Source organism: Pongo abelii, chromosome 19 (genome assembly GCF_028885655.2).
Source record: "Pongo abelii isolate AG06213 chromosome 19, NHGRI_mPonAbe1-v2.0_pri, whole genome shotgun sequence".
Lineage (NCBI taxonomy): Eukaryota > Metazoa > Chordata > Mammalia > Primates > Hominidae > Pongo > Pongo abelii.
The window spans coordinates 53,593,360-53,621,302 of record NC_072004.2 but is presented as its reverse complement, the minus strand read 5'-3'; the positions used below and the strand labels follow the sequence as shown (position 1 = coordinate 53,621,302).

The 27,943-nt window shown below is 52.6% G+C and overlaps 2 protein-coding genes across 8 annotated transcripts in view; one reads left to right on the top strand and one right to left on the bottom strand.

Moving 5' to 3' along the window:
• Positions 1–1,442: 1,442 nt before the first annotated feature.
• Positions 1,443–8,094, top strand: LOC100434990 (TBC1 domain family member 3G-like). The gene is made up of 10 exons (XM_063718799.1): positions 1,443–1,543; positions 1,874–1,983; positions 3,226–3,274; positions 3,800–3,920; positions 4,634–4,728; positions 5,113–5,178; positions 5,640–5,739; positions 6,106–6,258; positions 7,242–7,677; positions 7,721–8,094. The coding sequence occupies exons 1-10, from the start codon at positions 1,466–1,468 to the stop codon at positions 7,851–7,853; spliced, it is 1,341 nt and encodes a 446-aa protein (XP_063574869.1). The 5' UTR covers positions 1,443–1,465; the 3' UTR covers positions 7,854–8,094.
• Positions 8,095–22,758: 14,664 nt separating this feature from the next.
• LOC129047324 (TBC1 domain family member 3G-like) overlaps positions 22,759–27,943 on the bottom strand; it is a 96,966-nt gene continuing 91,781 nt past the window's right edge. For 3 of the 7 annotated variants that reach the window (XM_063718775.1, XM_063718776.1, XM_054536956.2), the window contains 7 exons: positions 27,679–27,727; positions 27,033–27,153; positions 26,225–26,319; positions 25,756–25,821; positions 25,193–25,292; positions 24,670–24,822; positions 22,759–23,688 (listed from right to left, as the gene is read on the bottom strand). In XM_063718775.1, the coding sequence (XP_063574845.1) occupies positions 23,192–23,688; positions 24,670–24,822; positions 25,193–25,292; positions 25,756–25,821; positions 26,225–26,319; positions 27,033–27,153; positions 27,679–27,727 (1,081 nt within the window). In that variant the 3' untranslated portion in view covers positions 22,759–23,191. The remainder of the gene's footprint in view (positions 23,689–24,669; positions 24,823–25,192; positions 25,293–25,755; positions 25,822–26,224; positions 26,320–27,032; positions 27,154–27,678; positions 27,728–27,943) is intronic. The other 4 variants (XM_063718777.1, XM_063718778.1, XM_063718779.1 and 1 more) reach the window with 2 other exon arrangements.

Sequence of the window (27,943 nt, the reverse complement as noted above, 5' to 3'; positions counted from 1 at the left end):
CCTGCCCTTACCCTGGGAGAACTTGGCCAGGGCTCCACAAAGCCCTGGAGGGGCAGGAGGAGAACAAATACACACTTCTCTGAAGGAAGTCACCACCATCCCCAAGAAGCAGCAAATGGGGGCGCACTGGCAGATCCCTCGCATGCTATAGGGCAAGGCCAGCAGATCTGTACTCAGCCTCAGCCCCAGGGGAGCTGCAAGATAGACTGAGAGCCTCACAGGTTTGGCTCTGTGTCCCCCACCCAAAACATCTGGAATTGTAATCCTCCTGTGTCAAGGGAGGAACCTGGTGGGAGGGGATTGGATTTGGGGACAGTTTCCACCGTGCTGCTCCCCGGATAGTGAGGTAGTTCTCAGGAGAGCTGATAGTTTCAAAGTGTGGCACTTACTGGTTCTCCACTCACTCCCTCCTGCCGTCTTGTGAAGAAGGTGCCTGCTTCCCCTTCCCCTTCCCCTTCTGCCATGATTGTAAGTTTCCTGAACTGCAAGTCAATTAATCCTGTTTCCTTTATAAATTACCCAATCTCAGGTATTTCTTTATAGGGGCAGCAGTCCCTGCTGGACCTGACCCCAGGTTGCTGTTAACTTTGGCTGTTTGATAAAATTCCAAAAGGGGAACCACAGTCCTGGCTTGGGGGTGGCTGCCCGCTTGTGTCAGGACCCCACCTACAGGCTAGGACCTAAGACTGGTGTGTCTGTGGCCTGAGGATGGCACCTCCCGGGGTCCCAAAGCCAGCCCAGTGGTGCTCATTTGCTCAAAGGCTCTCAGCCCTTGAGGTCTGCCCTTCCCTGGCTCCTTCCAGCTGGGTCCCACCAGGGCTCCAGAGCCCAAGACCCAGCATCCGCGGGCAGCTCTGGGAAGCCTGGCAGCTCCGCTAACTCCAACATGCTTCATTTGACAGAAAATTTGGCGGGAGATGAGACGAATGAGCAAGTGAGTGGAAATGCTGGGAGAATGGGAGACATATAAAAACAGCAAAAAGGTAATGTGTGGAGGGAGAGGCCCCCAGAAGCACTCTTTGCAGAGACAGGGGACAGGCACCCATGGCTGTGGCCTGGCACCGTCAGCCTCTCAGAGGGCAGGTGGCACACTGTCCTCGCCCAGAGGACTGCAGGCCTGGTCGCCAGATTCCCTGCCTATTCCTGCAAGCGTCACCTTGCTGGGAGGGCATCTGAATCTAGGGCTGGGACCACCCAGAGCTCAAGGCTAGGGATGCCCTGGTGACCTGAAGGAAGGAAAAGCTTCAGATCAGAGTTTCGACTCTGAGTGTCCATCCACTCTTTCAGTCCTGGGAAGGGAGACCCCGTCCCAACTTGATTTCACCTCTACTGAGGAATCATGGGGCCAAAACCGACAATTTCCAGAATCCCCGGGCTCTGGTCCTCACTGGGGTCACCCTGTGGCCTGTGACACCAGATTGTTTTCTGCCCACAGCTCAGAGATCGAGTGTACAAGGGAATTCCCATGAACATCCGGGGCCCGGTGTGGTCAGTCCTCCTGAACATTCAGGAAATCAAGTTGAAAAACCCCAGAAAATACAAGGTACACTCAGCCAGAGCACAACAAACAGGACAGGCCGTGTCAGGGCCCCAGGTCTCCAGCTGGAGGGAACGTCAAGACCACCCTGGGGGGCTGGGGGCGAAGGTCAGATGAACACCCTGGGCACAGATGGTTACACAGTCACCACAGACAAACTCAGCTGTGGTGACCCTCCCTGGCTTCAGTAACAAGCCAAAATGCAGCTTTCTGCAGAAGGAAACCTTCCTTCTGTCCTTTCTTCCCAAAGTGCTGACTGTGGGCTGACTGCCACTGGGGGCAGGGAGTCTTCCATCTGTTCTGAGGCTGCTTCCTCCTCTTGGCCCTGCCCTGCAGATCATGAAAGAGAAGGGCAAGAGGTCATCTGAACACATCCACCAGATCGACCTGGATGTAAGCGGGACATTAAGGAAGGATATCTTCTTCAGGGATAGATATGGAGCCAAGTAAGCCTACGAGAGCCTCAGGGTCCCAGCAGAGATTGGGTGAATGAGAGGGATGGGGGCTTCCCCAGAGCAGAAGCCAGGGTCACCCAGGAGGGATGACAGAGCTGCCAAGAGCTCTCCTGGCCCAGGGAGCAGCCGGCACCATGAACCGAGCACCTCCCTGGTTCCAAGCCCTGGGTCAGACTGGAACATGTGGGGCCAGAACCCAGGAGGATCCTGAGGAGACAGAAGACAGCAAACAAAATCATGCACAATGGTGAAAGGTGCTCTCCCTGACCCATGGGGACCCATGGTAGGACCCATGGGAGGGTGGCAGGATAGAGGGCCCATGAGCCTCCCCAGGCAACACTGACAGCACAAATGCTGGGAGAATTAGGGGTCCTGGAAACTCTCATCCAGGTCTGCTGGGAACATGACATGGCACAGCCACATTGGCAGCCAGTTGGGAAGTGGCTCACAAAGCTCAATGGACTTGAACCACGCGTCCCCAAAGTGTCACAGATATTGAACCCACTGATTTGAAAACTGACATCCACATGAAACCTGCATGCCAGGTTCACTGCTTGATTCCTTGTCACTCACACACGGAGCCTTCGGGGACGGCCTTGAACACGGGAATGGGGAGAGCAAGGCTGGTCCTCCCTTCAAACGGAAGACCCAGTGAGAAAAGGGAAGGAGCCAGTGATGCCTGCATGAATGTGGGTGGATCCTAGATGCATTTTGCTAAGGGAAAGAAGCCAGACCCAATAAGCTACCACAGTAGGAATCCCATTCCTAGGCCATTCTGGAAAAGGGCAAACCATAGGGACTGAGAAGCAGTCTGGGTGGCCAGGGGCTGACAGATCGGGGAGAGGCTGGGTGCATAGGGGAAACCCTGGAGATTTGGAAGATGAAGGAGTCACTCCAGGAGGGGCTGGAGCAGTGGCTGGGAGACTGCACATTGGAACTGTGGAGGAACTGTACACCCACAGACTGAAATGGCATGTGTGCAAACTGAAAACAAAAAAAATCATTCAGGGTGAAAAGGATCGGTCAACTCACTGTACAACTGGGCTATTTGCATGTCACAGATGTGGATTTTACTGAAACATTTCTTCAACAGTCTCAGGCCCTGAAGAGCTCACTGCTTATCTGGTCAATCATCTGAATCTGAAATGGGATTTGTTGTTAGGATTTGTAGACAAAGTGAAACTAACAGCATCTGCACAAACCAAACCATAGCCCCCTTTCTCTGTTACCTAGGCAGCAGGAACTATTCTACATCCTCCTGGCATATTCGGAGTATAACCCGGTGAGTATTCCCGGCAGTGAGGTTCCTGGGCCATATTTCCATATTCACAGGAGTGGGTGTCTGGTGGGGGTGTCGTTGCTTCTTTTAAAGTTAGTATTTGTGACCCACCAGGATATAGGAGGTAGGACTCCAGCTCACCGCTGCCATAAACCTCCAAGCAAGGGAGTGGTCTCAAGGGGTCAAGCTGAGACACAAAGGAGTTGGGGCCTGGACTCCTGCTGTCACTTGGGCCTGACCACCACTTCTCAGAACAAGAAATGATGCCCTCCTCCTGGGGCTGCCCCAAAGCCCAGGAGCTTGGCAGCATCGCACACAGGATGGTGCTATCGGCAGACATTTTGGACAAGGTGCTGAGGTGCCTGATGGACTTGGCTTTTGTCATGAAATGAATTTGCATCCTGAGGAAGCCTCTTCTTCAGAGGAAGCCTCTCCAGTCACCTCTGCCCTCTCCAATGACATGAGTCCTCCCAGGTGACCTCAGCCCACCCAGGTGATGTCCTTCCATGGTGACTCTGGCTCTTGCAGGAGGTGGGCTACTGCAGGGACCTCAGCAACATCGCTGCCTTGTTCCTCCTTTACCTGCCTGAGGAGGATGCATTCTGGGCACTGGTGCAGCTGCTGGCCAGTGAGAGGCACTCTCTGCAGGGTAAGTGAACAGCTGCCCCGGGGACCTCCTGCAGCCAGACCTGGGGATGGCCACCCTGGCCAGGTGATCACAGCTTTCAGCCAAGGCACCCTCCTTGTGTCGCCAGCTTGTTGGGAGACTTTAGGATGTCTCTGCTGAGGGTCCCACAGGAGTCTACGGCTGAACCCCAAAGCCCAAATCAGATGCCTTTCATCCCCATCAGCAGAGGGCATCTCATCCTCCCCGTGGCCACCCTCTGTGTCCTGGAGCCACACCCTCTGGCTCTGATTCTGTGCAGCTGACTCTCCCCTCCCTGAGAGTCCTCCTGCCCTCCAGCTGCCCAGGCTTCTGCTGCCATTGGTGCCCACGAATGGGCCAACCAAGCCCAGGTGGCAGCATCTCCCCATCCCCTGTTCCCTGGCCCGACCCCGCTTCCAGGAGATGACCAGGAAGCCCAGCACCCACCCAGTTCTGGCCGCCCTGTCGTGGCCTCAAAGTCAGGCTTGCCCTTTTTGCACCCTGGCCCAGGAGGCCTCCAGGAGAACCTCCAGCCAGGCTCCAGGGAATGTTCCCGCCCCACCTCCCCAGGAGAAAGGCCGCATGGTGGGGTCACCAGATGGGAGGGTGGGAGGCCTTGGGGTTTGGGGGCCTCTCCAGCTGCCTAGCTCTTGCAGTTGATGGCTCCACATCCTGGGGGAAGGCTCTGATTTCATAATGGCCTGGGGGCTTCTCAGGATTCCACAGCCCAAATGGCGGGACAGTCCAGGGGCTCCAAGACCAACAGGAGCATGTGGTACCCACGTCACAACCCAATACCATGTGGCATCAGGTGAGTTTATGGTCCCCTCAGCTCTTCCCAGAGGCCCTGCCTCCTGTGGGGCTGTGGGAGCAGCGGGGCTGGAGCCCTTCATGGGGCTGGTGACTGGCTGAGTCCCAGCCAGGGCCTGACCTGGGATGCCGGGTTCTTGATGAGCTGGGAGTTGGTTTCCGTTCCTGCCCTTGAGGAGACAGAGGCACAGGGTTGGGGGCCCAGCTCCCGCAGAGCAGGGCAAAGGGCAGTGTGTCCACTGGGAGTGTGGGAAGGTGACAGTGTTGTGGGGAGCTCTAGACACTGCCCAGTGTTCTGCACTAGGGGAAGGGTCTTCAGAGGCCCTGGAAGAGGGAGGTTTTTAGGGCAGCCCAGTGGCCTGAGCACCTCTGTTGCTTCCATCAGGACAAGGAAGGTCTGTGTGGGCAGTGTTCCTCATTAGGCTGCCTTATCCGGATATTGATTGATGGGGTAAGGAGGCATAGGGAGACCCTGGCTCAGGGACCCTCATTGCCCTGCAGTGCCCTGCTTCCCCAGCCCAGGGGTCTAGCTCACTCCCAGCCCAAAGGAGGCTCAGGCCAGTCCCCGAAGGACACAAAAGCAAAACCCTCTGCCCAGGAGGGGTCATCCGAGGGCAATGGCTGGGGCTCAGGCCCAGCCTCATGGGCAGACTGGGCCAGGACCGACTTGAGAGGGCTCAGGGAAGCCTCAAGCCCTGGGCAAGCCCCTCTCTCCAGGAGCCACATCCCCACTCAAATAAGTGCCCCCATGAGGAGCTGCAAGACCTTGTCTGACCCAGTGTCCTGGAGGGCCCAGGTGACCCTCATGGGGAAGGTCACTGACTCTGGAGACTGAAGCCCCAGTGTGTGCAGCTGGAGCCACCAGCTGCAGCCTGGAAGGGCCAGGTTCTCCTATGCATGCTGTCCCCACAGATCTCTCTCGGGCTCACCCTGCGCCTGTGGGACGTGTATTTGCTGGAAGGAGAACAGGTGTTGATGCCGATAACAAGCATTGCCTTTAAGGTTCAGAAGAGTAATTCTACGTGTGCCCAGTGGGGCCTGGGGAGCCCTGGGGTCAGACCCCCACTGGCTCGAGGGCAGCTTCCTCACGTTGTCCTCAGGATCCTCTGTTCTGGCCCAGAGGTAGGTCTGGCCAGGGGGGCTGGGCAAGACACTGTGACACCGAGTCCATTCCCCACATGCCCCAGATGAAAGTCAGGAGTGTGGTCACTTCCCTGCCCAGGTCGCCCCCCAGTCACAGCCTCCTGTGTATATCTGGATGCCTGGGGTGGCCACAAAAGGATCTGGCACCACCCAGTGGGAGACTGAAGTGGCCACGGGGTATGGTCTGGCCCCCTCCCAGGGAACTCTCCTGGCCTGATGTCCACCTTGTCCCTAGAGCGCCTTATGAAGACGTCCAGGTGTGGCCTGTGGGTACGTTTTTGGAACCAGTTTGTTTACACCTGGGCCAGGGATGATGACACTGTGCTCAAGCATCTTAGGGCCTCTATGAAGAAACTAACAAGAAAGCAGGAGGACCTGCCACCCCCAGGTGGGCTCCAGTGCCATGTCCCCTCCCATGTCACCCTCTGGGGTAGTCAATAGTAGGGGAGTGCCCGGGACCCACAACCCTACTACCTGGGCCTTCCTCTTCACCTTTTCTTCCTCCTCTTCCTCCTGCACTCTAAGAAAGTACAGGAGGCCCACTGGTCCTCAGGGCAGGCGCTCAGCGCCTGTATACTGGACGTGCTGTGCACGCAGGAGGGGGATGTGGGCAAGACCCTCCAACAAGCCCCCTCCCACTTTCCACGGTGTCTCGCTCTCCCCCTCACAGGGCCCTCAAAGTTACTTGACGGGCCCAGGCCCATTTGTGGGAGACCCCGCCCCTCCCTGCAAGCACCCACAGCCTCAGAGAGCAGCAGAGGCCCCTCACTCCTGCACGCTCCTCCAAGGTTGCCAGGACACCAAGCCTTGAGCCAGGGAGGCAAGAGAATTGGTGTCCCTGACCCCCACAGAGCATTCAGGGAGAGGGCACAGGTGGGACCCCGGGCCCAGAGCCAGAGCCAAGAGTTCAGCCAGATGTGGGAACGGTCAGTCCTGGCATGGACTGGGCAGCCCAGAAGGGCAGAGGGTATCCCATGTCCGGGCCGAAAAACCCACTGCGTAGACAAGTCCCCATGTGAGGTGGCAAGGGGCTGGGTGACATCCAAGGCCCCTCCCACCTGAGTTCTGACTGGGGGCCGTATCCCAGGCCCAACAGCCCTGGGATGAAGGTATGTGGTAGGAAACCTCCAGCCAGTCTGAACTTTGGGGGCAGTCCCAGGAGGCACCTGCCATGCCACGACAGCTTCCCCACGCCAGGCAGCACACACCCCTCCCTCTGGGATCAGCAGACTACAGGCATGTCCTCAGTGTCAGGCCACGGGGGCCACACAGAGACCCCGAGGACTCTAGAGTTGCAGGCAGGTGGGGCCCAGCCCGGAAAGGCCTGCATGGGCTCACTGGAGACGCTGACCACGTCTGTTTTCCTTTCAGCCAAACCCGAGCAAGGGTCCTCGGCATCCAGGCCTATGCCGGCTTCACGTGGTGGGAAGACCCTCTGCAAGGGGGATGGGCAGGCCCCTCCAGGCCCACCAGCCCTGTTCCAGTGGCCCATTTGGTCAGCTTCCCCGCCATGGGCACCTCGTTCTTCCATACCCTGTCCTGCTGGGGCTGTCCACGAGGACACCTACCCTGTGGGCACTCAGGGTGTGCCCAGCCTGGCCCTGGCTCAGGGAGGACCTCAGGGTTCCTGGAGATTCCTGCAGTGGAACTCCATGCCCCACCTCCCAATGGACCTGGATGTAGGGGGTGCTTGGTTCCCCCATTATGATTTCGAACAGAGCTGCTGGGTCCGTGCCATATCCCAGGAGGACCAGCTGGCCACCTGCTGGCAGGCTGAACACCCTGCGGAGGGGGTGAGATTGGCTTTCACTGCACTGAGCCACAACGTGGGCATGGACTTCCCGGCCCTGCAGTGCACCCAGCACTGAATCCTACCAGGGCACCCCCTTCAGAGCTAGGGATGAACAGCAGTGCGCTCCCACCTCAGGGCCTTGCCTCTGCCACCTCTATTTTGAAAGTTCTCAGTTCCCTCCAGGCTTCTAGAAGCATCTGGGCCAGGGCTCATGGCTGGATAATTTCCCAAGGCTTAACAACCCAAGCAGGCTTCACATCCTTGTTTTATTTTTTGTTAAACTTATGAAAATTTATTAAGAAAGTGTGTAGCTCGAAAGACATGCACAGATGGAACACACCAGCCCCCAGATCACAAAGCCAACCATGCCCAGCCCCTCCCAGCACCCCCAGCCCCACGACCAGTGTTCTGAATTCTGACGACACCATGAGACTGCCTTTGTACTTTATACTCATAGAAGGATAACCACCTTCACGTTTTGAAATAAATGTTTGCTGTTGAATGATTTTAGATTTTAGACAGAAATATTGAAAAGGCACTACAGTGTCCTCTTACACCTTCCATCCGGCTGCCCCTAATAATGATGTTTTGCAGTCCCATGGCACATAAGAAATTTAGGCCGGGTGTGGTGGCTCACACCTGTAATCCCAGCAATTTGAGAGGTCAAGTTGGGAGGCTCAGGTTCACTTGAGTCTAGAAGTCTGAGACCAGCCTGGGAAACATAGGTGGACCCTGTCTCTAGAGAAAAGTCAAAAAAATTAGCCAGGCATGGTGGCATGTGCCTATAGTCCCACCTGGTCAGGAGGCTGAGGCAGGAGGATTGCTGGAGCCCATGAGTTCCAGGAAGCAGTGAGCCATGTTTGCACCACTGTACTCCAGCCTGGGTGACAGGATGAGAATTTATCTCTTAAAAAAAAATTAAGAAGTGAGTACAATCATATTAACTAAATCCTATTAACTAAATAATAATGTGAAGTATTATCTAAGGTTATTAAGGTTATAATTATCCCATTTTTGCCTAACCTCTCATACCTGTCCTAAGATCCCACCTGGGACTCACTCTCTGCCTTCAGCTCATGTCTCTTCAGCTTCCTCCAGATGGTCCAGCAAACACACACCTGATGAGCTGATTCCTCATACACAAGGATAGACCTGTGGGCAGGGATTTTCAAATTTATAGAGTAAATGAGTTTTCCATGGGGTTCTGGAGAGCACTGTTTGAGAAACACTTTGACAGTGAATCTAAGCCTCAATATCCATCAGCTGCTCTAGCTTGAATTTTGTTCAAGCTCAGTGAACACCTGCTCTGCCGGGTGTGTGTGAAAGGGGCAAGGATGAGTAAGCTACAGATAAAGAAGACAGGACACAGAGGGTCTGTCTAAGCTGTATCCCCTGCCTTCAGCACTGATGGATCAAATCCAACTCTTAGGGAATGGTGGCCACGTGCTGGGCCAGCCCCGGGCTCTGAGGATTTGACAGTGAGTGACACAGAGCCAGGCCTTGCCCATGGGGAGCTCTCCAGCATACACCTCCCTCTCCCCTCCCAGCGCCCTGCAAAGCAGACGTCAATGCCATTGTTAATGCACAGAGGAGGAACCTGACTGTTAGACAGGTTGATGGGTTTTCCAGGGTCGCACAACTTCTGGGAGATGAATGTGACCCTGAGGACAGGGCACAGGCCAGTGTAATGCCAGGTTGGAATGAGCAGTGATCTGTGCCATGTAAAGGCCTAGGCCAACGTGGGACTGACTGATGACCAGGTCGGCCAGGTCACTGAAAACACACTTGGGTCCTCACCTGCCAGTTCCCAGGAGTCCAGAACTGCCAGGAGAGTGATGGCAGGACCCCCATCCTCAGCTGGGTGGGCCTGGATGGAACAGCAAGGTGAGGGCACATTTTCCCAGCCATTCCCTCCAGGTACAGCTGTGATGTGCTCATTCCAAATTTGTGGAAATATTTCCACACATATAGAATTGCAAATAGCAGTGGACATGGTGAGAAGCATTTGGACATGGGATACGCAGGATTTTGGAGGCAGAGCCTCCAGGACTTGCCGATGGGTTAGCTGCAGGGCTTGAGCAGGGAAGGAGAATCGAGGATAATGTGTTCAAATCGGTTCATTCACCTCTTCCGTGCCACACCTGTGCTGGGCACTGGGAGAGAGATGCGCACGGGAGCCCCGGCTGAGGGGAGGTGTGGGGGGAAGCCTAGAGTGTCTGTGCAGGGTAGGAAGCCCAGAGTGTCTACTGGGAGCTGAGGGCTTATGTCCACCTGGGTGCCATCCACATTCTCTGCATGGACAAGTATAGGCTGAGCTGCCTGGAGCAGGAGCAGCTGCTGTTGCCGGTGACCAGCATGTTCAGGAATGGAGACTGCTCTGGCAACAGAGAGGGGGATGGCCTGAGGTCTGGATGGTCTAGGGGGTGTTAGGGCCCAGGAGGACCCAGGAAAGGGTCTGGGGGATGCAGGACGTCCTACCGAGGGCATTTTGGAGTCAGTGCTCAGGTCACTCCGGGTCACGCAGGTCATTTGCTGGCCTCTGTCCTAATTATTGCCATATGAGAGTGTCACCTTTCCTATGACATATTTTATATATTTCTGTGAATGGCCTACCTGTTTGTATTGAATTTATGTTTAAAGGAAACTTGTATCACTCTCACAAATGGAAAGCCAGCAAAACATAAATTCAATGTACACAAAATGAAGTTAATGAGTTTTAGCTAGATACTATTCCCTGACCAAGGCCTGCTCTATCTTTGCTTCTTAAAAAGAGTAATGCACAATGAGAGAGGCATTAAAGTTCTACTAGCACCAATTCGAGACTGTCTCTCCAGTGTTCACGAGAATGAAAATGTAATTGAATGGGAATAACAACAACAGCAAAATTATGAAAAAGGGAGTAAATAGTCACCATGGGATTTGACGGTAGTTCTGGTGGGTCACATACCTCCTGGAATTATCCTGGGTTCCTGGAAAGCCAGCCTTATTTTAGAGACTATAGGACCAACTCTTGTTGCTTCTACCAGGTTCCAAACAAGAAGACAGAATGGTGGCCCATTAGGAGGCCCTCTGGAGATGCCCTGTTATAAGGCAGGCCCCCTCTGCCAGAGCTAGATGGGTGGGGGCCAGGCTGCCAGAGGCCCCCATTAAGGTGCAGGGCCCACACGAGTGCCTACAGTTTAGCTGGAGTGAGAGACAAGCTAAACTTGTCAGCTGAAAACCAGGTCCTTGGCCAGATGGCCCCACACGTAAACCAACTTCCACTGTGGGCCGGGAGCCATCTCCTATCTGCTGTGGCCAGTTTTCCAGAAGAAAGGAAAAAGTAGTGTTTTGTTTTGTTTTGTTTTGTTTTCATCCCGGCCTGAGAACTCTGTCATCCCTCTCTTTCTTTTTTCTTTTTTTTTTGTTTTAATTTGAGACGGAGTCACACAATGTTGTCCAGGCTGGAGTGTAGTGGTGTCATCTCCGCTCACTGCAACTTCTGCTTCCTGGGTTCAAGCCATTCTCCTGCCTCAGCCTCCTGAGTAGCTGGAATTACAAGCGCCTGCCACCACGCATGCCTATTTTTTTTTTTTTTTTTTGTAGAGAGGGGGTTTCACTATGTTTGCCAGGCTGGTCTTGAACTCCTGACCTTGTGATCTGCTGGCTTTGTGCTCCCAAAGTGCTGGGATTACAGGTGTGAGCCACCACTCCTGGGCACCCCTCTTTCTAGAAACTGAAGAAATCCCTCTGCATGCTGAAAGAGCTTACCAGCAAATTCAGGTAAATCTTTTTCCCTCCTCCTACACCTCCTAGCCCTGTCCTGTGTACCCAAAGTCTGGGTTCAGGGTATGGAACTGGGTGTGCCTACGGGGTCTTCTCAGACATGGCCAGGCACAGAGGGACTCTGGGTCAGAGGTTTGCCCTCAGAGTGTGTCACAGGTCAAGCCACGGAAAGCAAGTCCCTCTTACAGGTCTGCCGGCCAAGCATGAGTTGGCCATGGGAGTTAGTGACAAGGCTGGGGGTTCAGAGGGGACCAGAAGGGGGTCCAGCTCCATGCTCCAGCTGGAGAGGGAGAGTCTGGGCCTGGCCCTCCATGCTGTTGTTACTGGGAGCCGGGTGCCAGGTGCTGCTTGCATGGAACATGTGTCTCTGTGAATGTCCTTGGGCAGGTATGCCATGTTTGGCCTCGGCTCCAGTGAGTACCCTTAGTTTTGAGCCTTTGCTCATGACCTCACCCAGAAGCTGTCCCACCTGGGGCCTCTCAGCTCACCCCAACGGGGGAAGAGGATGAGCTCAGTGGGCAGGAGGACACCTTCTGCAGCTGGGCTGTGCAAATTTTCAAGGTCAGTTCCCAGCCAGAGCTGCCCCAGAGCCGGGACATGACAGGGGATGCGTGGGTAAAGGTCGTACAGGCATGAGGGGATGGAAGGTGCCCCTGGGCCATACATGATTCTGCACTTCTCTTCCTTCTTGTGCTCTGTCTAGATGCACTGCAATTTGCAGATGAATTCCTTTGAGATGAATCCCATAGAATGAGGCCATGTGTGTCATCTGCACTCTCCAGCTCCATTATGTTCCTGGATCAAGTAGAATTTGACCAATGTAAGGAGTAGACAGTATAGGAGGAACAGAAAGGAGAGAAAGGAAGGGAAATTCTTTGCAATCTTCTTGGACACCATGGACAGCAGGAACAATTTCATCATGCCACATCATTTGTAGGCAATCGCCAATTGATTGGGATATGGAGCAACTGGAACTCTCATTCACAGCAGACTGGAGTGTAAAATAATCCAACTTAGAAAAACAGGCAGAGTGTGGTGGCTCACACCTGTAATCCCAGCACTTTGAGAGGCTGAGGTGTGAGGATCACTTGAGTCCAGGAGCCTTGAGACCAGCCTGGGCAAGATAGGAAGACCCTGTCTCTACATATAACTTAAAAAACAAGTGAGCCAGTTGTGATGGTGCACACCTGTGGTCCCAGCTCTGTGGGAGGCTGAGGTGGGAGGCTCACTTAACTCCAGGAGGCCAAGGCTGCAGTGAAGTGTCCTCATGCCACTGCACTCCAGCCTGGGCAACAGAGCAAGACTCTGTCTCAAAAAATTAAAAAAGAAAAAGAAAAGCCAGGCACAGTGGCTCATGCCTGTAATCCCAGCACTTTGGGAGGCTGAGGTGGGCAGATCACAAGGTCAGGAGATTGAGACCATCCTGGCTGACACGGTGAAACCCCATCTCTCCTAAAAATACAAAAAATTAGCCAGGCGTGGTGGCATGTGCCTGTAGTCCCAGCTACTCGGGAGGCTGAGGCAGGAGAATGGCGTGAAACCAGGAGGCAGAGCTTGCAGTGAGCCAAGGTCGTGCCACTGCACTCCAGCCTGGGCGACAAAGCGAGACTCCATCTAAAAAAAATAAAATAAAATAAAATAAAATAAAAAGAATGAAAAACTGCTTGGTGACTTGTAATACAGTCAAATATCTACATCTATGTTCTGGCTTTTCTACTTCTAAAAAATTACCCAAGAGAAAGGAAAACATATTTGTCTGTTTTTAACAGCTTTACTCATCGTAGCCCCACACTGGAAACAACGCAAATGGTCACCAACAGGAGAAAGGAGAAATGAATTTTGGTTTTCATACAACAGGGTGGCCCTCAGCAATAATAAGGAGCTAAGTCACAGGAAACATCAATGGGCTCCACAACTGAGCAGAAGCCAGATCCAAACAGACACATGCTGTGAGAATTCCATTCGAGTCAAGTTGAACAACAGGCCAGAATGGCGTCACCCTTGGGGGTCACTGACTGGGAGGGGCATGAAGGAGTCCTCCAGAGGCTGGAAATGTTCTGGATCTGGTTCTAGATGGTGGTGGCACAGGTGTTTGCCTCCATTAAAAACAGGCTGAGACTGGGTAGAGCAGCTGACCCCTGTAATTCAGCACTATGGTAGGCTGAGGCAGGAGGATTGCTTGAGCCCAGGAGTTCGAGACCAGCCTGGGCAGCATAGCAAGACCTCATCTCTACTAAAAATAAAAAAAGTTAGTGGGGCATGGTGGTGCATGCCTGTAGTCCAAGCTACAGGGGGGCTGAGGCAGGAAGACTGCTTCAGCCTGGGAGGTTGAGGCCACAGTGAGCTATGATCGTGCCACTGCACTCCAGGTTTGGTGACAGAGCAAGACCCTGTCTCCAAACAAAACAAAAGAAAACAATACTCAAACAGAAAACCAGGATCTACATCTTACTCTACCTAGAGAATATCTCCATAAAATACTGCTAAAAGAAAAAATCTCCCAGAGCCCAAGGAGACACAGGCACAGCTCAGAGTTCCAGCAAATCAGCACCTTAGCATCACGTTGAGCCTTTGCAGTTAGTCACAGGTAAGCAGCCGCACTAGTGAGTCCAGCCCATAAAGGAGGGCCCTCTGCTCCAAGCCTTGCCTGGAGGGGCCCCGGTCATTCCCACTATCCATCACAAGTTCAATGGCTAACCAATGTGTGCCAAGTACATAAAATGTGCCAGGCGTGGTGGCTCAAGCCTGTTATCCCAGCACTTTGGGAGGCTGAGATGGGTGGATCACAAGGTCAGGAGATCGAGACCGTCCTGGCTAACATGGTGAAACCCCGACTCTACTAATAATACAAAAAGTTAGCAGGGCATGGTGGCGGGTGCCTGTGGTCCCAACTACTCAGGAGGCTGAGGCAGGAAAATGGCATGAACTCGGGAGGCAGAGCTTGTAGTGAACTGAGGTCCTGCCACTGCACTCCAGCCTGGGTGACAGAGTGAGACTCCTTCTCAAAAAAAAAAAAAAAAAAAAAGAAGCAAACTGGGTATGTGCCTTTAGAGGTGTTGTACATGTTCAGCATTATAAATGAATAGAGATGAGTGGCAATAGTTACTTTGGTCCACAGATTTTTGGTATCTTAACTAGTTTTGGATCTCTTCCAATAAAGGGATTGCCTGTTGAACTTTGTTAGGAATGTAAGTACTGAAGGCAAACTGCCTGGGTTTGAATTTTGTTCTTTCCCTTGCACGCTGCCTGGCTTCAAATCCTAGCTCTGCTTATTAAGAACAGCAAATGTCTTAGCTTCTGTTTTCCCAAGTAAATGGACACAATAGTTGCTACCTTGTGAAAGATTCCTGTAATTGACCAGCGTTTACCAAGTAGCATCAGTGCTCAGTTTCAGTCATTGGTGATTCTGCAGTTGGACTGTGAGGGGGTGTTGGGTTGGGGGGTGGTGTGTGTGTGTAGCACTTAATTGCATGCAGAAAGGAAAAGATACTTTTGATAACTGAGAGGCAGCTTTTCTCTGCTTTTGTGTCAAAAGGGGAGAAGGTAGTTTGGAGAGGGAAACGAATTCTGTTCAATACTAAGCTCTCTTCCTCAAAATCAGAGGTACATAGAATGTGTAATAATTTACAGAATTTCTATACTTCAACAATCTGATTTTTTACTTATTTATTTTTATTTTTTCAGGTTGAGACTGAGCTAAAGTTAATCTGTGGTGATGTTCTGGATGTACTGGACAAACAGCTCATTCCAGCAGCTACCACTGGCAAGTCCAAGGTTTTCTATTATGAAATGTAGGTTCTATACTAACAATTAACAAGTGTACTTCAATAATTTTAAACACTCTCAGGAATAAATGGCTTTGTTTCTTTTTTTTTCTTAGACATTTCATATTATTTTCCTTATTAAATATAACCAAAAATCCCTCCCCTGGCTAATGACTCTTTAGGCAGAATTGGTCACATACTAAGCTTCCTGACCTCCATATGGGAATCATGAGCCCACAAAGAGCTATGGAAGTGACAGTAATACTAGCTTCAGCCTTGGAGTCTCTTCATGATTCAGTTTACAATATCCAGCAGAATAAAATAGGAACACGTTCTGAGTTTTCTTTATCTTGAAATATTTCCTTAATGAAATGATACACTTTTGCATGAGCTGTCTGTAGCTGCCCTGCTCTAGGGAATAGAAAGACATGCATCCTCTTTCACAGAAAGCCACAAGAATAGTAGCTGCTAGTGTTGAGGGCTCTGTGCCAGGGGTATGTATGTGTATATATATGGTAATTTGGTCTGTCCAACATTGAAGTAGGAATTATAATCCCCACTTTACAGAAAAGAGAAGTGAGGCTCAGAAAGGGAAGTTAATTTTCCCAAGGTCACACAGCTAGCAAGTAGTGGAGCAGATGCAAACCAGACCTGTCCCACTCCAGGGTCCTCACTCTCAGCCACTGTGCTATACTTGGATCAGGCTTGTTTTCACAATCTCGAAACAGCCTTAGTAAATAGCCAGCAATAAGGGCCACATGCTGTTCCTCAACTCACTTAAAACCAAAGTAAGAGTTTTGGGTGGATGACACCTACTTTTAATCTGATTGAGTACTCAGAAGCCTCTAGAGTGAGTTGCTTAGCTCAAAGCAGTTATTCTATGCTAATGAAATTGTGATTACAGGTGCCATACTAGATAAAGCAGAATTCTCTGACCTCAATAGCTCTTCATCTGTAGCCAGAGATGAGTCTAAATTATTTTCTAAGAATTTGGATGTAGCCTGACAGTAATGTGTACTCGTTTAGACCACTGTCTTTGGAGTTTGACTGTGGTTCTGCCACTTAACTATTATTTGGGGCTAGTTAAACTCTCTGTGGCTTAGTCTCCTCAACTGTAACATGGCAATAATAATGCCTGTCTGTATTGGAAAACTTGTGAGGTGACTTCCTAATTACAATGGCTCTCTGAATGCTCCTCATGCTCCTAAAACATACATTATTGAGGATAATAAATGCCCATTATTAAGCACTGAGGACAAAAGATCAGTAAGACCCCATGCTAGCTAGCAAGATACAGGAGAGAAATGTAAAATGATCATAATAATTAATTACAATAGAGTCTGACAAGTCCTATGACAACATAAGTACTAAGAGAATGTTACTGTCCTGGGGTAGAGGTTGAGGAATGCTTTGGAGGTGACATTTAGGCTGGGCCTTGTTAGATAAGAAGGATTTGCAGAAAAGGTCAGTTGTTTGCCCAAAGGACCTCTAACTAGTAGTATTTCAGGAAATGTGATACATTTCAGAATGTGGTTCCTAATTCTGGGTCTACAGGGAGATACCCACTCTGTTCTACTTCATGTATCACAGTGAAGTAGAACAGTAGGACAATGTACTTTTGTTGCAGCAATTAATTAAGACAATGCAAATCCTCATTAGTTGCATCACTTTGACAAATCAGTCAAACCTCTTTCTTCTACCAACACCACCACTACCACCACTGCCGCTGCCCTCTACTGTACTCCTAAAGAGAGTGGCTGCTTTTTGGGATTCTTAATTTCTCGAAGTCACTATGTGGAGGCCAAAGCAACTCCACTTTGGATGCTAATCCACCATATTGACTTCAGATTAACCTCTGCTCTGGGAAGGCCATTAAGATGTCCAGTTTGTCTATTATTCCTTGTGTAAGAGCACATACTTACTGTAAATCCTGCTCTTAGGTCAAAACAGCTTTGATGTTATCATACTTTAATTGCTTACACATCACTTCTGAATCATGTATTCCCTTTCCCTGTGGTATATCAGCCCTGGGTCAGCAGGGTAATGGTGCAGGGATCCACCATCTCATCTCCACTCCACCAGAGACACAGACATGGCTTCTGTTTGTAAGTCCCTATTAAATGTAACCTTCCTTTTGTTTGTTTTTTTGTTTTTGTTTTTTTGAGATGGAGTTTTGCTCTTGTTGCCCAAGCTGGAGTGCAATGGTGTGATCTCGGCTCTCTGCAACCTCTGCTTCCTGGGTTCAAGTGATTCTCCTGCCTCAGCCACCTGAGTAGCTGGGACCACAGGCATGTGGCACCACGCCTGGCTAATTTTTTTGTATTTTTAGTAGAGACGGGGTTTCTCCATGTTGGTCAGGCTGGCCTCGAACTCCCAACCTCAGGTGATCTGCCCACCTTGGCCTCCCAAAGTGCTGGGATTGCAGGCATGAGCCACCACACCCAGCCACTTTCGAAGAGATAGGATTTGTCAGCTGCTTTCTTCAGCCTCTCAGCTTCATTGTACTTTGGGAGTAGGCTTGCATAGATTTGCCTGCCACAGAACAACTGTGAATTTTTTCTGAAAGAATGGCTGTGTTATAGTTGTGGAATACTATAGTCATATTACATTTAGGGAGTGCCAGCCCATGCTGTATTTCAGATGTAATTTCATTACTTCCTATAGGCTGGTGAGGCCGGAAGACTTTGGGGTGACATCATTGTGCATTTTGTTGGCATAGGAGAAGGTAATATTTGTGAGTCTTGGTGTTTCAGCATGAAACTGAGAAAGGGAAGCTCAGTGAAGAGGAGAACAATGGTAGAGTGGACACATTATTGTTTGGAGTTGGACCAGCCTGAAATCAGTAAAGATTTCTGGGCCACCAATGACTGTCCATTGCACAGATCCAAACATACCAGTCAGAAAGCAGCCACTTCCCAGGGAGCATCATGTAGCTTTTAGACTCCAGGGACACCACAAGCCACTATCAGGTGAGAGGTGCAATTGTTACAACCCATCATAGAGGTCCTTTCTTTATTTCTCAAAGTTTTGGGAGACCCCAAGACCTATAGCCTTTATTTTAGGGACTGTTTAATCGGCTTGGCAGAGAAAGACACTATGTAATTGACCCAGGTCTTTTGAGCTCTTAGCATTAACCAAGATCCTGTAACATAGGCAGATCTAGCCCTTTTGTTTCTATTTCTATATTTAATATCAATTTATATTAAAGTTTTGCAAAAATTTAGCTTTTGGCTAAAGTCAGCTTTTGGCCACAGCTGTTGGTCTGCAGGGAAACAGAAGAAGGGAGATTTTCACACTTAGCAAGCAACTCATGTGTGCCAGTTGCACAAAAGCAGGGTTATAGTGAGATATCCACTTCCCATTAGAGAAACCAGGGAGCTGGAACTCAGAGAACGTAAGTGATTTGCTCACAGTCAAGGCTTGTGAGTGGCGGTGCTGGGATTGGAGCCAGGCTAACTTGGCCCTGAGGTCCATATGGAATAGAAACCCTCTATGATTCCCCAACAGACACACATACCCATGGCGTTTCAGGTCCACTCTCAGGTTGCTTCTGCTGGGGCCTTATGTGCCTGAGGGCAGAAACTCATAATCATTTGAGGACCCACGTGGTGTTGCAGTCCAGCATGACCATTTCAAAGTCTAACCACTCCTGCATCTGCAAAATGGCATTTTCCCTGCTGGGTGTCTAGGGTAGGGTAGCATCCTACACTGTATGGTTCCTAGCTGGGGCCCCTGTCACCAGGGAAATGGTGCTGGCTCTCACCCAGAAATAGATAAAGAGGAAGTGTCTCTGCTGAATAAGAACAGGTATGCATGCCTATCCTGACTCCCCACTCCCTGGATGAAGCAGGGCCTCCTGGCATCGCTTGATGTTTGTGACACTATCCCAGGTTGCATTGGCAGCAGCCAACACCAGGGTTTTCCAGTGGCTGAAGTCCAACACGTGGTTAATGTCATTGCCTTTTCCTCCCTTCCTCGGGATCAGAGGAATAGATGTCTCTTACTCAGAACTGTTCCACACAGACTTAGAGTGGCAGAGGAGTAACTTAACCTATCAAAGGCTATTTTGAGCAAAAGTCACTTTGTGTCATTGAAGCTGTAGAACTGAGCCACACGAGGGAACGGTTAAAGTCCCAGGGTCAAGGACCAGGTACCTATGTTATCCCGACAGTGCAGAAGCTCAGCCTGAGTCTCTTCTTTGGCTGAGCCAAGGGCGTGCTGGAGAGGCCTGAGAGAAGAAGGAGCAGCCCTTGTGACCAGTGCCCTTTTGGTTCACAAGGAACGTCTCCTCTTGTTTAAGTGACATGGCTGAGCTTGCTACTTCTGCTTTGAGAGTCCAATATCAGGATCAAGACTTTAATTATCCCCAATTTACAGATGATGAAACCATATTGGGCAGGAAAGAAAGTCACCCCAGGAGAGCGAGTTGGACCTGGGCACTGGCTGAGGACAAAGGGAAATGATAATTTGGGATGTCGCTTGTTAAGGGGCCTCCCAACTGTTCTTGTGATCCAGGTGTCGAGAGGATAGAGCAGAAAAGTTGCCAGGGAGATGAGGGTAAGGTGCACTGCGAGAGTGGGAGAAATTAAAGAGAACATGCAACAAAGCCTGGGACACCAGGAGGGGGATGGAGCACCGTTTTGTGCTAGGGGAGAAGAGAGCAAGAAAAGGAATCTGTGTTAAATCCCGACAGCCTGCAGGAGAAGCAAATGTCCTTCATTTTGTTCATCAGCAGCGAGACTGGCATCCCTGTAGCCTTGAGAAACCATGCTAGTGTGGATGCCAGCTCACTCTAGCGGGCCTGACTGGGAGACCTTGGGCTGGGGTTCTGGTCTGGGGCTCCTAGGCCTGATGGGAGGAGAGTTCAGCCCAGGTTTCCTGTACTTCAGCTCGTATGCAGACGATGGTCATTGTTGAAATGAGAGACTCAAAGGAAGCTGGAACCTGAACTTTTTTGTTGTCTCACATGGACACCTGTGTTCAGTTTCGGGTTCTACCTCTTGCTGACTGTGTGTTCTTAGGTGACTCACTTAAACCTTTCTGAGTCTCATTTTCTTCATTTATAAAATAAAAGACATAACATTTATGTCAGATATTGTCCTGAGCATTAAATGGGAGAATGAGCAAGCCTCTTCTGCATTCCCCTGGCTTCCAGTGGGTGGAGGCCAGAGAAGCTGCTAAACATCCCGCCAGGTGCAGGACAGCCCCCATCACAAAGAATTGTCTGGCCCCTGATGTCAGTAATGCAGTATTGAGGAACCCTGGTGTGGGGGAAACAGAATAAACTCTTGGCAGATCTCAATTCCAACCCTGGTTGTACCACCTCCAGCAGGCCTTGGTCAGGGAATAGTATCTAGCTAAAATTCATTGACTTCATTTTGTTTTCATTGAATTTATGTTTTGCTGGCTTTCCATTTGTGAGAGTGATACAAATTTCCTTTAAACATGAAGTTGTAAATATAAACAGGTAGGTCATTCACAGAAATATCTAAATTATGTCATAGGAAAGGTGGCACTCTCATATGGCAATAATTATGACAGAGGCAGGCAAATGACCTGCGTGACCTGGAGTGACCTGAGCACTGACTCCCAAACGCCCTCTGTAGGATGTCCTGCATCCCCCAGACCCTTTCCTGGGTCCTCCTGTGCCCTATCACCCCCTAGACCATCCAGACCTCAGGCCACCCACCTCTCCGTTACCAGAGCAGTCTCCCTTCCTGAACGTGCTGGTCACCAGCAACAGCAGCTGCTCCTCCTCCAGGCAGCTCAGCCTGTACTTGTTCATACAGAGAACGTGGATGGCACTGAGGCAGACATAAGCCTTCAGCTCCCAGTAGACACTCTGAGCATCTTACCCTGCCCAGACACTCTGGGCTTCCTCCCACACCTCCCCCAGCCTGGCGCTGCTGTGCTCATCTGTCTCTCCCAGTGCCCAGCACAGGCGTGGCACGGAGGAAGCGAACAGACCGATTTGAACACATCATCCCGGATTCTCCGTTCCCTCTCAAGCCCTGCAGCTAACCCATCGGCAAGCCCTGGAGGCTCTGCCTCCAAAATCCTGCCTATCCCATGTCCAAACGCCTCTCACCATGTCCACTGCTATTTGCAATTCTGTGTGTGTGGAAATATTTCCACAAATTGGAATGAGCAGGTCACAGCTGTGCCTGGAGGGAATGGCCGGGGAAATGTGCCCTTGCCTTGCTGTTCTATCCAGGCCCACCCAGCTGAGGATGGGGGACCTGCCACCACTCTCCTGGCAGTTCCAGACTCCTGGGAACTGGCAGGTGAGGACCCAAGAGTGTTTTCAGCAACCTGGCTGACCTGGTCATCAGTCAGTCCCACCTTGGCCAACGCCTCTACATGACACAGATCACAGCTCATTCCATCCTGGCATTACACTGGCCTGTGCCCTGCCCTCAGGGTCACATCTGTCTCCCAGGAGCCGTGCAATCCTGGAAAACCCAGGTCTAACAGTCAGGTTCCTCCTCTTTGCATTAACAATGGCATTGTTGCCTGCTTTGCAGGGCACTGGGAGGGGAGAGTGGGGTGTATGCTGGAGAGCTCCCCAAGGGCAAGGCCTGGCTCTGCGTCACTCACTGTCAGATCCTCAGAGCCTGGGGCTGGCCCAGCACGTGGCCACCATTCCCTAAGAGTTGGATTTCATCCCTCAGTGCTGAAGGCAGGGGATAGAGCTGAGACAGACCCCCTGTGTCCTGTCTTCTTTATCTACATCTTGCTCATCCTTGCCCCTTTCACGTGCACCCGGCAGAGCAGGTTTTCACTGAGCTCGAGCAAAAGTCAAGCTAGAGCAGCTGATGGATATTGAGGCCTAGATTCACTGTCAAAGTGTTTCTTAAACAGTGCTCTCCAGAACACCATGGAAATCTCATTTACTCTATAAGTTTGAAAATCCCTGCCCACCAGTCTACCCTCGTGTATGAGCAATCAGCTCTACCATTCAGCCCAGGTGTGTGTTTGCTGGACCATCTGGAGGAAGCTGAAGAGACATGAGCTGAAGGCAGAGGGTGAGTCCAAGGTGGGATCTTCGGACAGGTACGAGAAGTTAGGCAAAAATGGGATAATTCTAGCCTTAATAACCTTAGATAATAGTTCACATTATTATTTAGTTAATAGAATTGTATCTACATTAAATTTCTTAAATTTTTTTAAGAGCTAAAGTCTCACTCTGTCACCCAGGCTGGAGTGCAGTGGTGCAATCATGGCTCACTGCTTCCTGGAACTCATGGGCTCCAGCAAACCTCCTGCCTCAGCCTCCTGACTAGGTGGGACTATAGGCACACACCACCATGCCTGGCTGATTTCTTTGACTTTTCTCTAGAGACGGGGTCCGCCTATGTTTCCCAGGCTGGTCTCAGACTTCTAGACTCAAGTGAACCTGAACCTCCCACCTCGACCTCTCAAATTGCTGGGATTACAGGTGTGAGCCACCACACCTGGCCTAAATTTCTTATGTGCCATGGGACTACAAAACGTCATTATTAGGGGCAGCCGGATGGAAGGTGTAAGAGGACACTGTAGTGCCTTTTCAATATTTCTGTCTAAAATCTAAAATCATTCAACAGGAAACATTTATTTTAAAACGTGAAGGTGGTTATCCTTCCATGAGTTTAAAGTACAAAGGCAGGCTCATGGTGTCATCAGAATTCAGAACGCTGGTCATGGGGCTGGGGGTGCTGGGAGGGGCTAGGCATGGTTGGCTTTGTGATCTGGGGGCTGGTGTGTTCCATCTCTGAATGTCTCTCGAGCTGCATACTTTCTTAATAAATTTTCATAAGTTTAACAAAAAATAAAACGAGGATGGGAAGCTTGCTTGGGTTGTTAAGCCTTGGGAAATTATCCAGCCATGAGCCCTGGCCCAGAGGCTTCTAGAAACCTGGAGGGAACTGAGAAATTTCCAAGTGGAGGCAGCAGAGGCAAGGCCCTGAGGTGGGAGCGCACTGCTGTTCGTCCCTAGCTCTGAAGGGGTGCCCTGGTAGGATTCAGTGCTGGGTGCACTGCAGGGCCGGGAAGTCCATGCCCACGTTGTGGCTCAGTGCAGAGAAAGCCAATCTCACCCCCTCCGCAGGGTGTTCAGCCTGCCAGCAGGTGGCCAGCTGGTCCTCCTGGGATATGGCACGGACCCAGCAGCTCTGTTCGAAATCATAATGCGGGAACCAAGGGCCCCCTACATCCAGGTCCGTTGGGAGGTGGGGCATGGAGTTCCACCGCAGGAATCTCCAGGAACCCTGAGGTCCTCCCTGAGCCAGGGCCGGGCTGGGCACATCCCGAGTGCCCCCAGGGTAGGTGTCTTCCCGGACAGCCCCACCAGGACAGGGTGTGGAAGAACGAGGTGCCCATGGCGGGGAAGCTGACCAAATGGGCCGCTGGAACCGGGCTGGTGGGCCTGGAGGGGCCTGCCTGTCCCCCTTGCAGAGGGTCTTCCCGCCACGTGAAGCTGGCACAGGCCTGGATGCCGAGGACCCTTGCTCGGGTTTGGCTGAAAGGAAAACGGACGCGGTCAGCGTCTCCAGTGAGCCCATGCAGGCCATTCCGGGCTGGGCCCCACCTGCCTGCATCTCTGTATTCCTTGGGGTCTCTGTGTGGCCCCCGTGGCCTGACACTGAGGACACGCCTGTAGTCTGCTGATCTCAGAGGGAGGGGTGTGTGCTGCCTGGCGTGGGGAAGCTGTCATGGCATGGCGGGTGGCTCCTGGGACTGCCCCCAGGATTCAGACTGGCTGGGGGCTTCCTGCCACACACCTTCGTCCCAGGGCTGTTGGGCCTGGGATACGGCCCCCAGTGAGAACTCAGGTAGGAGGGGCCTTGGATGTCACCCAGCTCCTTGCCACCTCACATGGGGACTCGTCTCTGCAGTGGGTTTTTGGGCCCGGACGTGGGACATCCTCTGACCTCCTGGGCTGCCCAGTCCATGCCAGGACTGACCGTTCCCACATCTGGCTGAACTCTTGGCTCTGGCTCTGGGCCCCGGGTCCCGCCTGTGCCCTCTCCCTGAATGCTGTGGGGGTCAGGGACACCAATTCCCTTGCCTCCCTGGCTCAAGGCTTGGTGTCCTGGCAACCTTGGAGGAGCGTGCAGGAGTGAGGGGCCTCTGCTGCTCTCTGAGGCTGTGGGTGCTTGCAGGGAGGGGCGGGGTCTCCCACAAATGGGCCTGGGCCCGTCAAGTAACTTTGAGGGCCCTGTGAGGGGGAGAGCAAGACACCGTGGAAAGTGGGAGGGGGCTTGTTGGAGGGTCTTGCCCACATCCCCCTCCTGCGTGCACAGCATGTCCAGTATACAGGCACTGAGCGCCTGCCCTGAGGACCGGTGGGCCTCCTGTACTTTCTTAGAGTGCAGGAGGAAGAGGAGGAAGAAAAGGTGAAGAGGAAGGCCCAGGTAGTAGGGTTACGGGTCCCGGGCACTCCCCTACTATTGACTACCCCAGAGGGTGACATGGGAGGGGACATGGCACTGGAGCCCACCTGGGGGTGGCAGGTCCCCCTGCTTTCTTGTTAGTTTCTTCATAGAGGCCCTAAGATGCTTGAGCACAGTGTCATCATCCCTGGCCCAGGTGTAAACAAACTGGTTCCGAAAACGTGCCCACAGGCCGCACCTAGACGTCTTCATGAGGCGCTCTAGGGACAGGGTGGATATCAGGCCAGGAGAGTTACCTGGGAATGGTCACAGCTCATACCCCGTGGCCACTTCAGTCTCCCACTGGGCGGTGCTGGATCCTTTTGTGGCCACCCCAGGCGTCCAGATATACACAGGAGACTGTGGCTGGGGGGCGACATGGGCAGGGAAGTGCGCACCACACTCTGGACTTTCATCTGGGTCATGTGGGGAATGGACTCGGTGTCACAGTGTCCTGCCCAGCCCCCCTGGCCAGACCTCCCTCTGGGCCAGAACTGAGGATCATGAGGACAGTGTGAGGAAGCTGCCCTCGGGCCAGTCGGGGTCTGACCCCAGGGCTCCCCAGGCCCCACTGGGTGGACGTAGACTTACTCTGCTGAACCTTAAAGGCAATGCTTGTTATCGGCATCAACACCTGTTCTCCTTCCAGCAAATAGACGTCCCACAGGCGCAGGGTGAGCCCGAGAGAGATCTGTGGGGACAGCAGATGTGAAAGAACCTGGTCCTTCCAGGCTGGGGCTGGTGGCTCGAGCTGCGCACACTGGGGCTTCAGTCTCCAGAGTCAGTGACCTTCCCCATGAGGGTCGCCTGAGCCCTCCAGGATGCTGGGTCAGACAAGGTCTTGCAGCTCCTCATGGGGGGCACTCATTTGAGTGGGGATGTGGCTCCTGGAGAGAGGGGCTTGCCCAGGGCTTGAGGCTTCCCTGAGCCCTCTCAAGTCGGGTCCTGGCCCAGTCTGCCCATGAGGCTGGGCCTGAGCCCCAGCCACTGCCCTGGGATGACCCCTCTTGGGCAGAGGGTTTTGCTTGTGTGTCCTCTGGGGACCCGCCTGAGCCTCCTGTGGGCTGGGAGTGAGCCAGACCCCCGGGCTGGGGAAGCAGGGCACTGCAGGGTAAGGAGGGTCCCTGAGCCAGGGTCTCCCTATGCCTCCTTACCCCGTCAATCAGTATCCGGATAAGGCAGCCTAACGAGGAACACTGCCCACACAGACCTTCCTTGTCCTGATGGAAGCAACAGAGGTGCTCAGGCCACTGGGCTGCCCTAAAAACCTCCCTCTTCCAGGGCCTCTGAAGACCCTTCCCCTAGTGCAGAACACTGGGCAGTGTCCAGAGCTCCCCACAACACTGTCACCTTCCCACACTCCCGGTGGACACACTGCCCTTTGCCCTGCTCTGCGGGAGCGGGGCCCCCATCCCTGTGCCTCTGTCTCCTCCAGGAGGAGGAGGAGGAGGAGGAGGAGGAAAGGAAACCAACTCCTAGCCCATGGAGAACCCGATGTCCCAGGTCAGGCCCTGGCTGGGACTCAGCCAGTCACCAGCCCCACAAGGGGCTCCAGCTCCCCTGCTCCTACAGCCCCACGGGAGGCAGGGCCTCTGGGAAGAGCTGAGGGGACCACGAACTCACCTGATGCCACATGGTCTTGGGTTGTGACGTGGGTACCACATGCTCCTGTTGGTCTTGGAGCCCCTGGACTGTCCCACCATTTGGGCTGTGAAATCCTGAGAAGCCCCCAGCCCATCATGAAATCAGAGCCTTCCCCCAAGATGTGGAGCCATCAGCTGCAAGAGCTGGGCAGCTGGAGAGGCCCCCAAACCCCAAGGCCTCCCACCCTCCCATCTGGTGACCCCACCATGCGGCCTTTACCCTGGGGAGGTGGGGTGGGAACATTCCCTGGAGCCTGGCTGGAGGTTCTCCTGGAGGCCTCCTGGGCCAGGGTGCAAAAAGGGCAAGCCTGACTTTGAGGCCACGACAGGGCGGCCAGAACTGGGTGGGTGCTGGGCTTCCTGGTCATCTCCTGGAAGTGGGGTCCGGCCAGGGAACAGGGGATGGGGAGATGCTGCCACCTGGGCTTGGTCGGCCCATTCGTGGGCACCAATGGCAGCAGGAGCCCGGGCAGCTGGAGGGCAGGAGGAATCTCAGGGAGGGGAGAGTCAGCTGCACAGAATCAGAGCCGGAGGGTGTGGCTCCAGGACACAGAGGGTGGCCACGGGGAGGATGAGATGCCCTCTGCTGATGGGGATGAAAGGCATCAGATTTGGACTTTGGGGGTCAGCCGTGGACTCCTGTGGGACCCTCAGCAGAGACATCCTAAAGTCTCCCAACAAGCTGGTGACACAAGGAGGGTGCCTTGGCTGAAAGCTGTGATCACCTGGCCAGGGTGGCAATCCCCAGGTCTGGCTGCAGGAGGTCCCCGGGGCAACTGTTCACCTACCCTGCAGAGAGTGCCTCTCACTGGCCAGCAGCTGCACCAGTGCCCAGAATGCATCCTCCTCAGGCAGGTAAAGGAGGAACAAGGCAGCGATGTGGCTGAGGTCCCTGCAGTAGCCCACCTCCTGCAAGAGCCAGAGTCACCATGGAAGGACATCACCTGGGAGGGCTGAGGTCACCTGGGAGGACTCATGTCATTGGAGAGGGCAGAGGTGACTGGAGAGGCTTCCTCTGAAGAAGAGGCTTCCTCAGGATGCAAATTCATTTCATGACAAGAGCCAAGTCCATCAGGCACTTCAGCACCTTGTCCAAAATGTCTGCCGATAGCACCATCCTGTGTGCGATGCTGCCAAGCTCCTGGGCTTCGGGGCAGCCCCAGGAGGAGGGCATCATTTCTTTTTCTGAGAAGTGGTGGTCAGGCCCAAGTGACAGCAGAAGTCCAGGCCCTGACTCCTTTGTGTCTCAGCTTGACCCCTTGAGACCACCCCCTTGCTTGGAGGTTTATGCCAGCGGTGAGCTGGAGTCCTACCTCCTATATCCTGGTGGGTCACAAATACTAACTTTAAAAGAAGCAACGACACCCCCACCAGACACCCACTCCTGTGAATATGGAAATACGGCCCGGGAACCTCACTGCCGGGAATACTCACCGGGTTATACTCCGAATATGCCAGGAGGATGTAGAATAGTTCCCGCTGCCTAGGAAACAGAGAAAGGGGGCTATGGTTTGGTTTGTGCAGATGCTGTTAGTTTCACTTTGTCTACACAGCCTAACAGCAAATCGTATTTCAGGTTCAGATGATTGACCAGATAAGCAGTGAGCTCTTCAGGGCCTGAGACTGTTGAAGAAATGTTTCAGTAAAATCCACATCTGTGACATGCAAATAGCCCAGTTGTACAGTGACTTGCCTGATC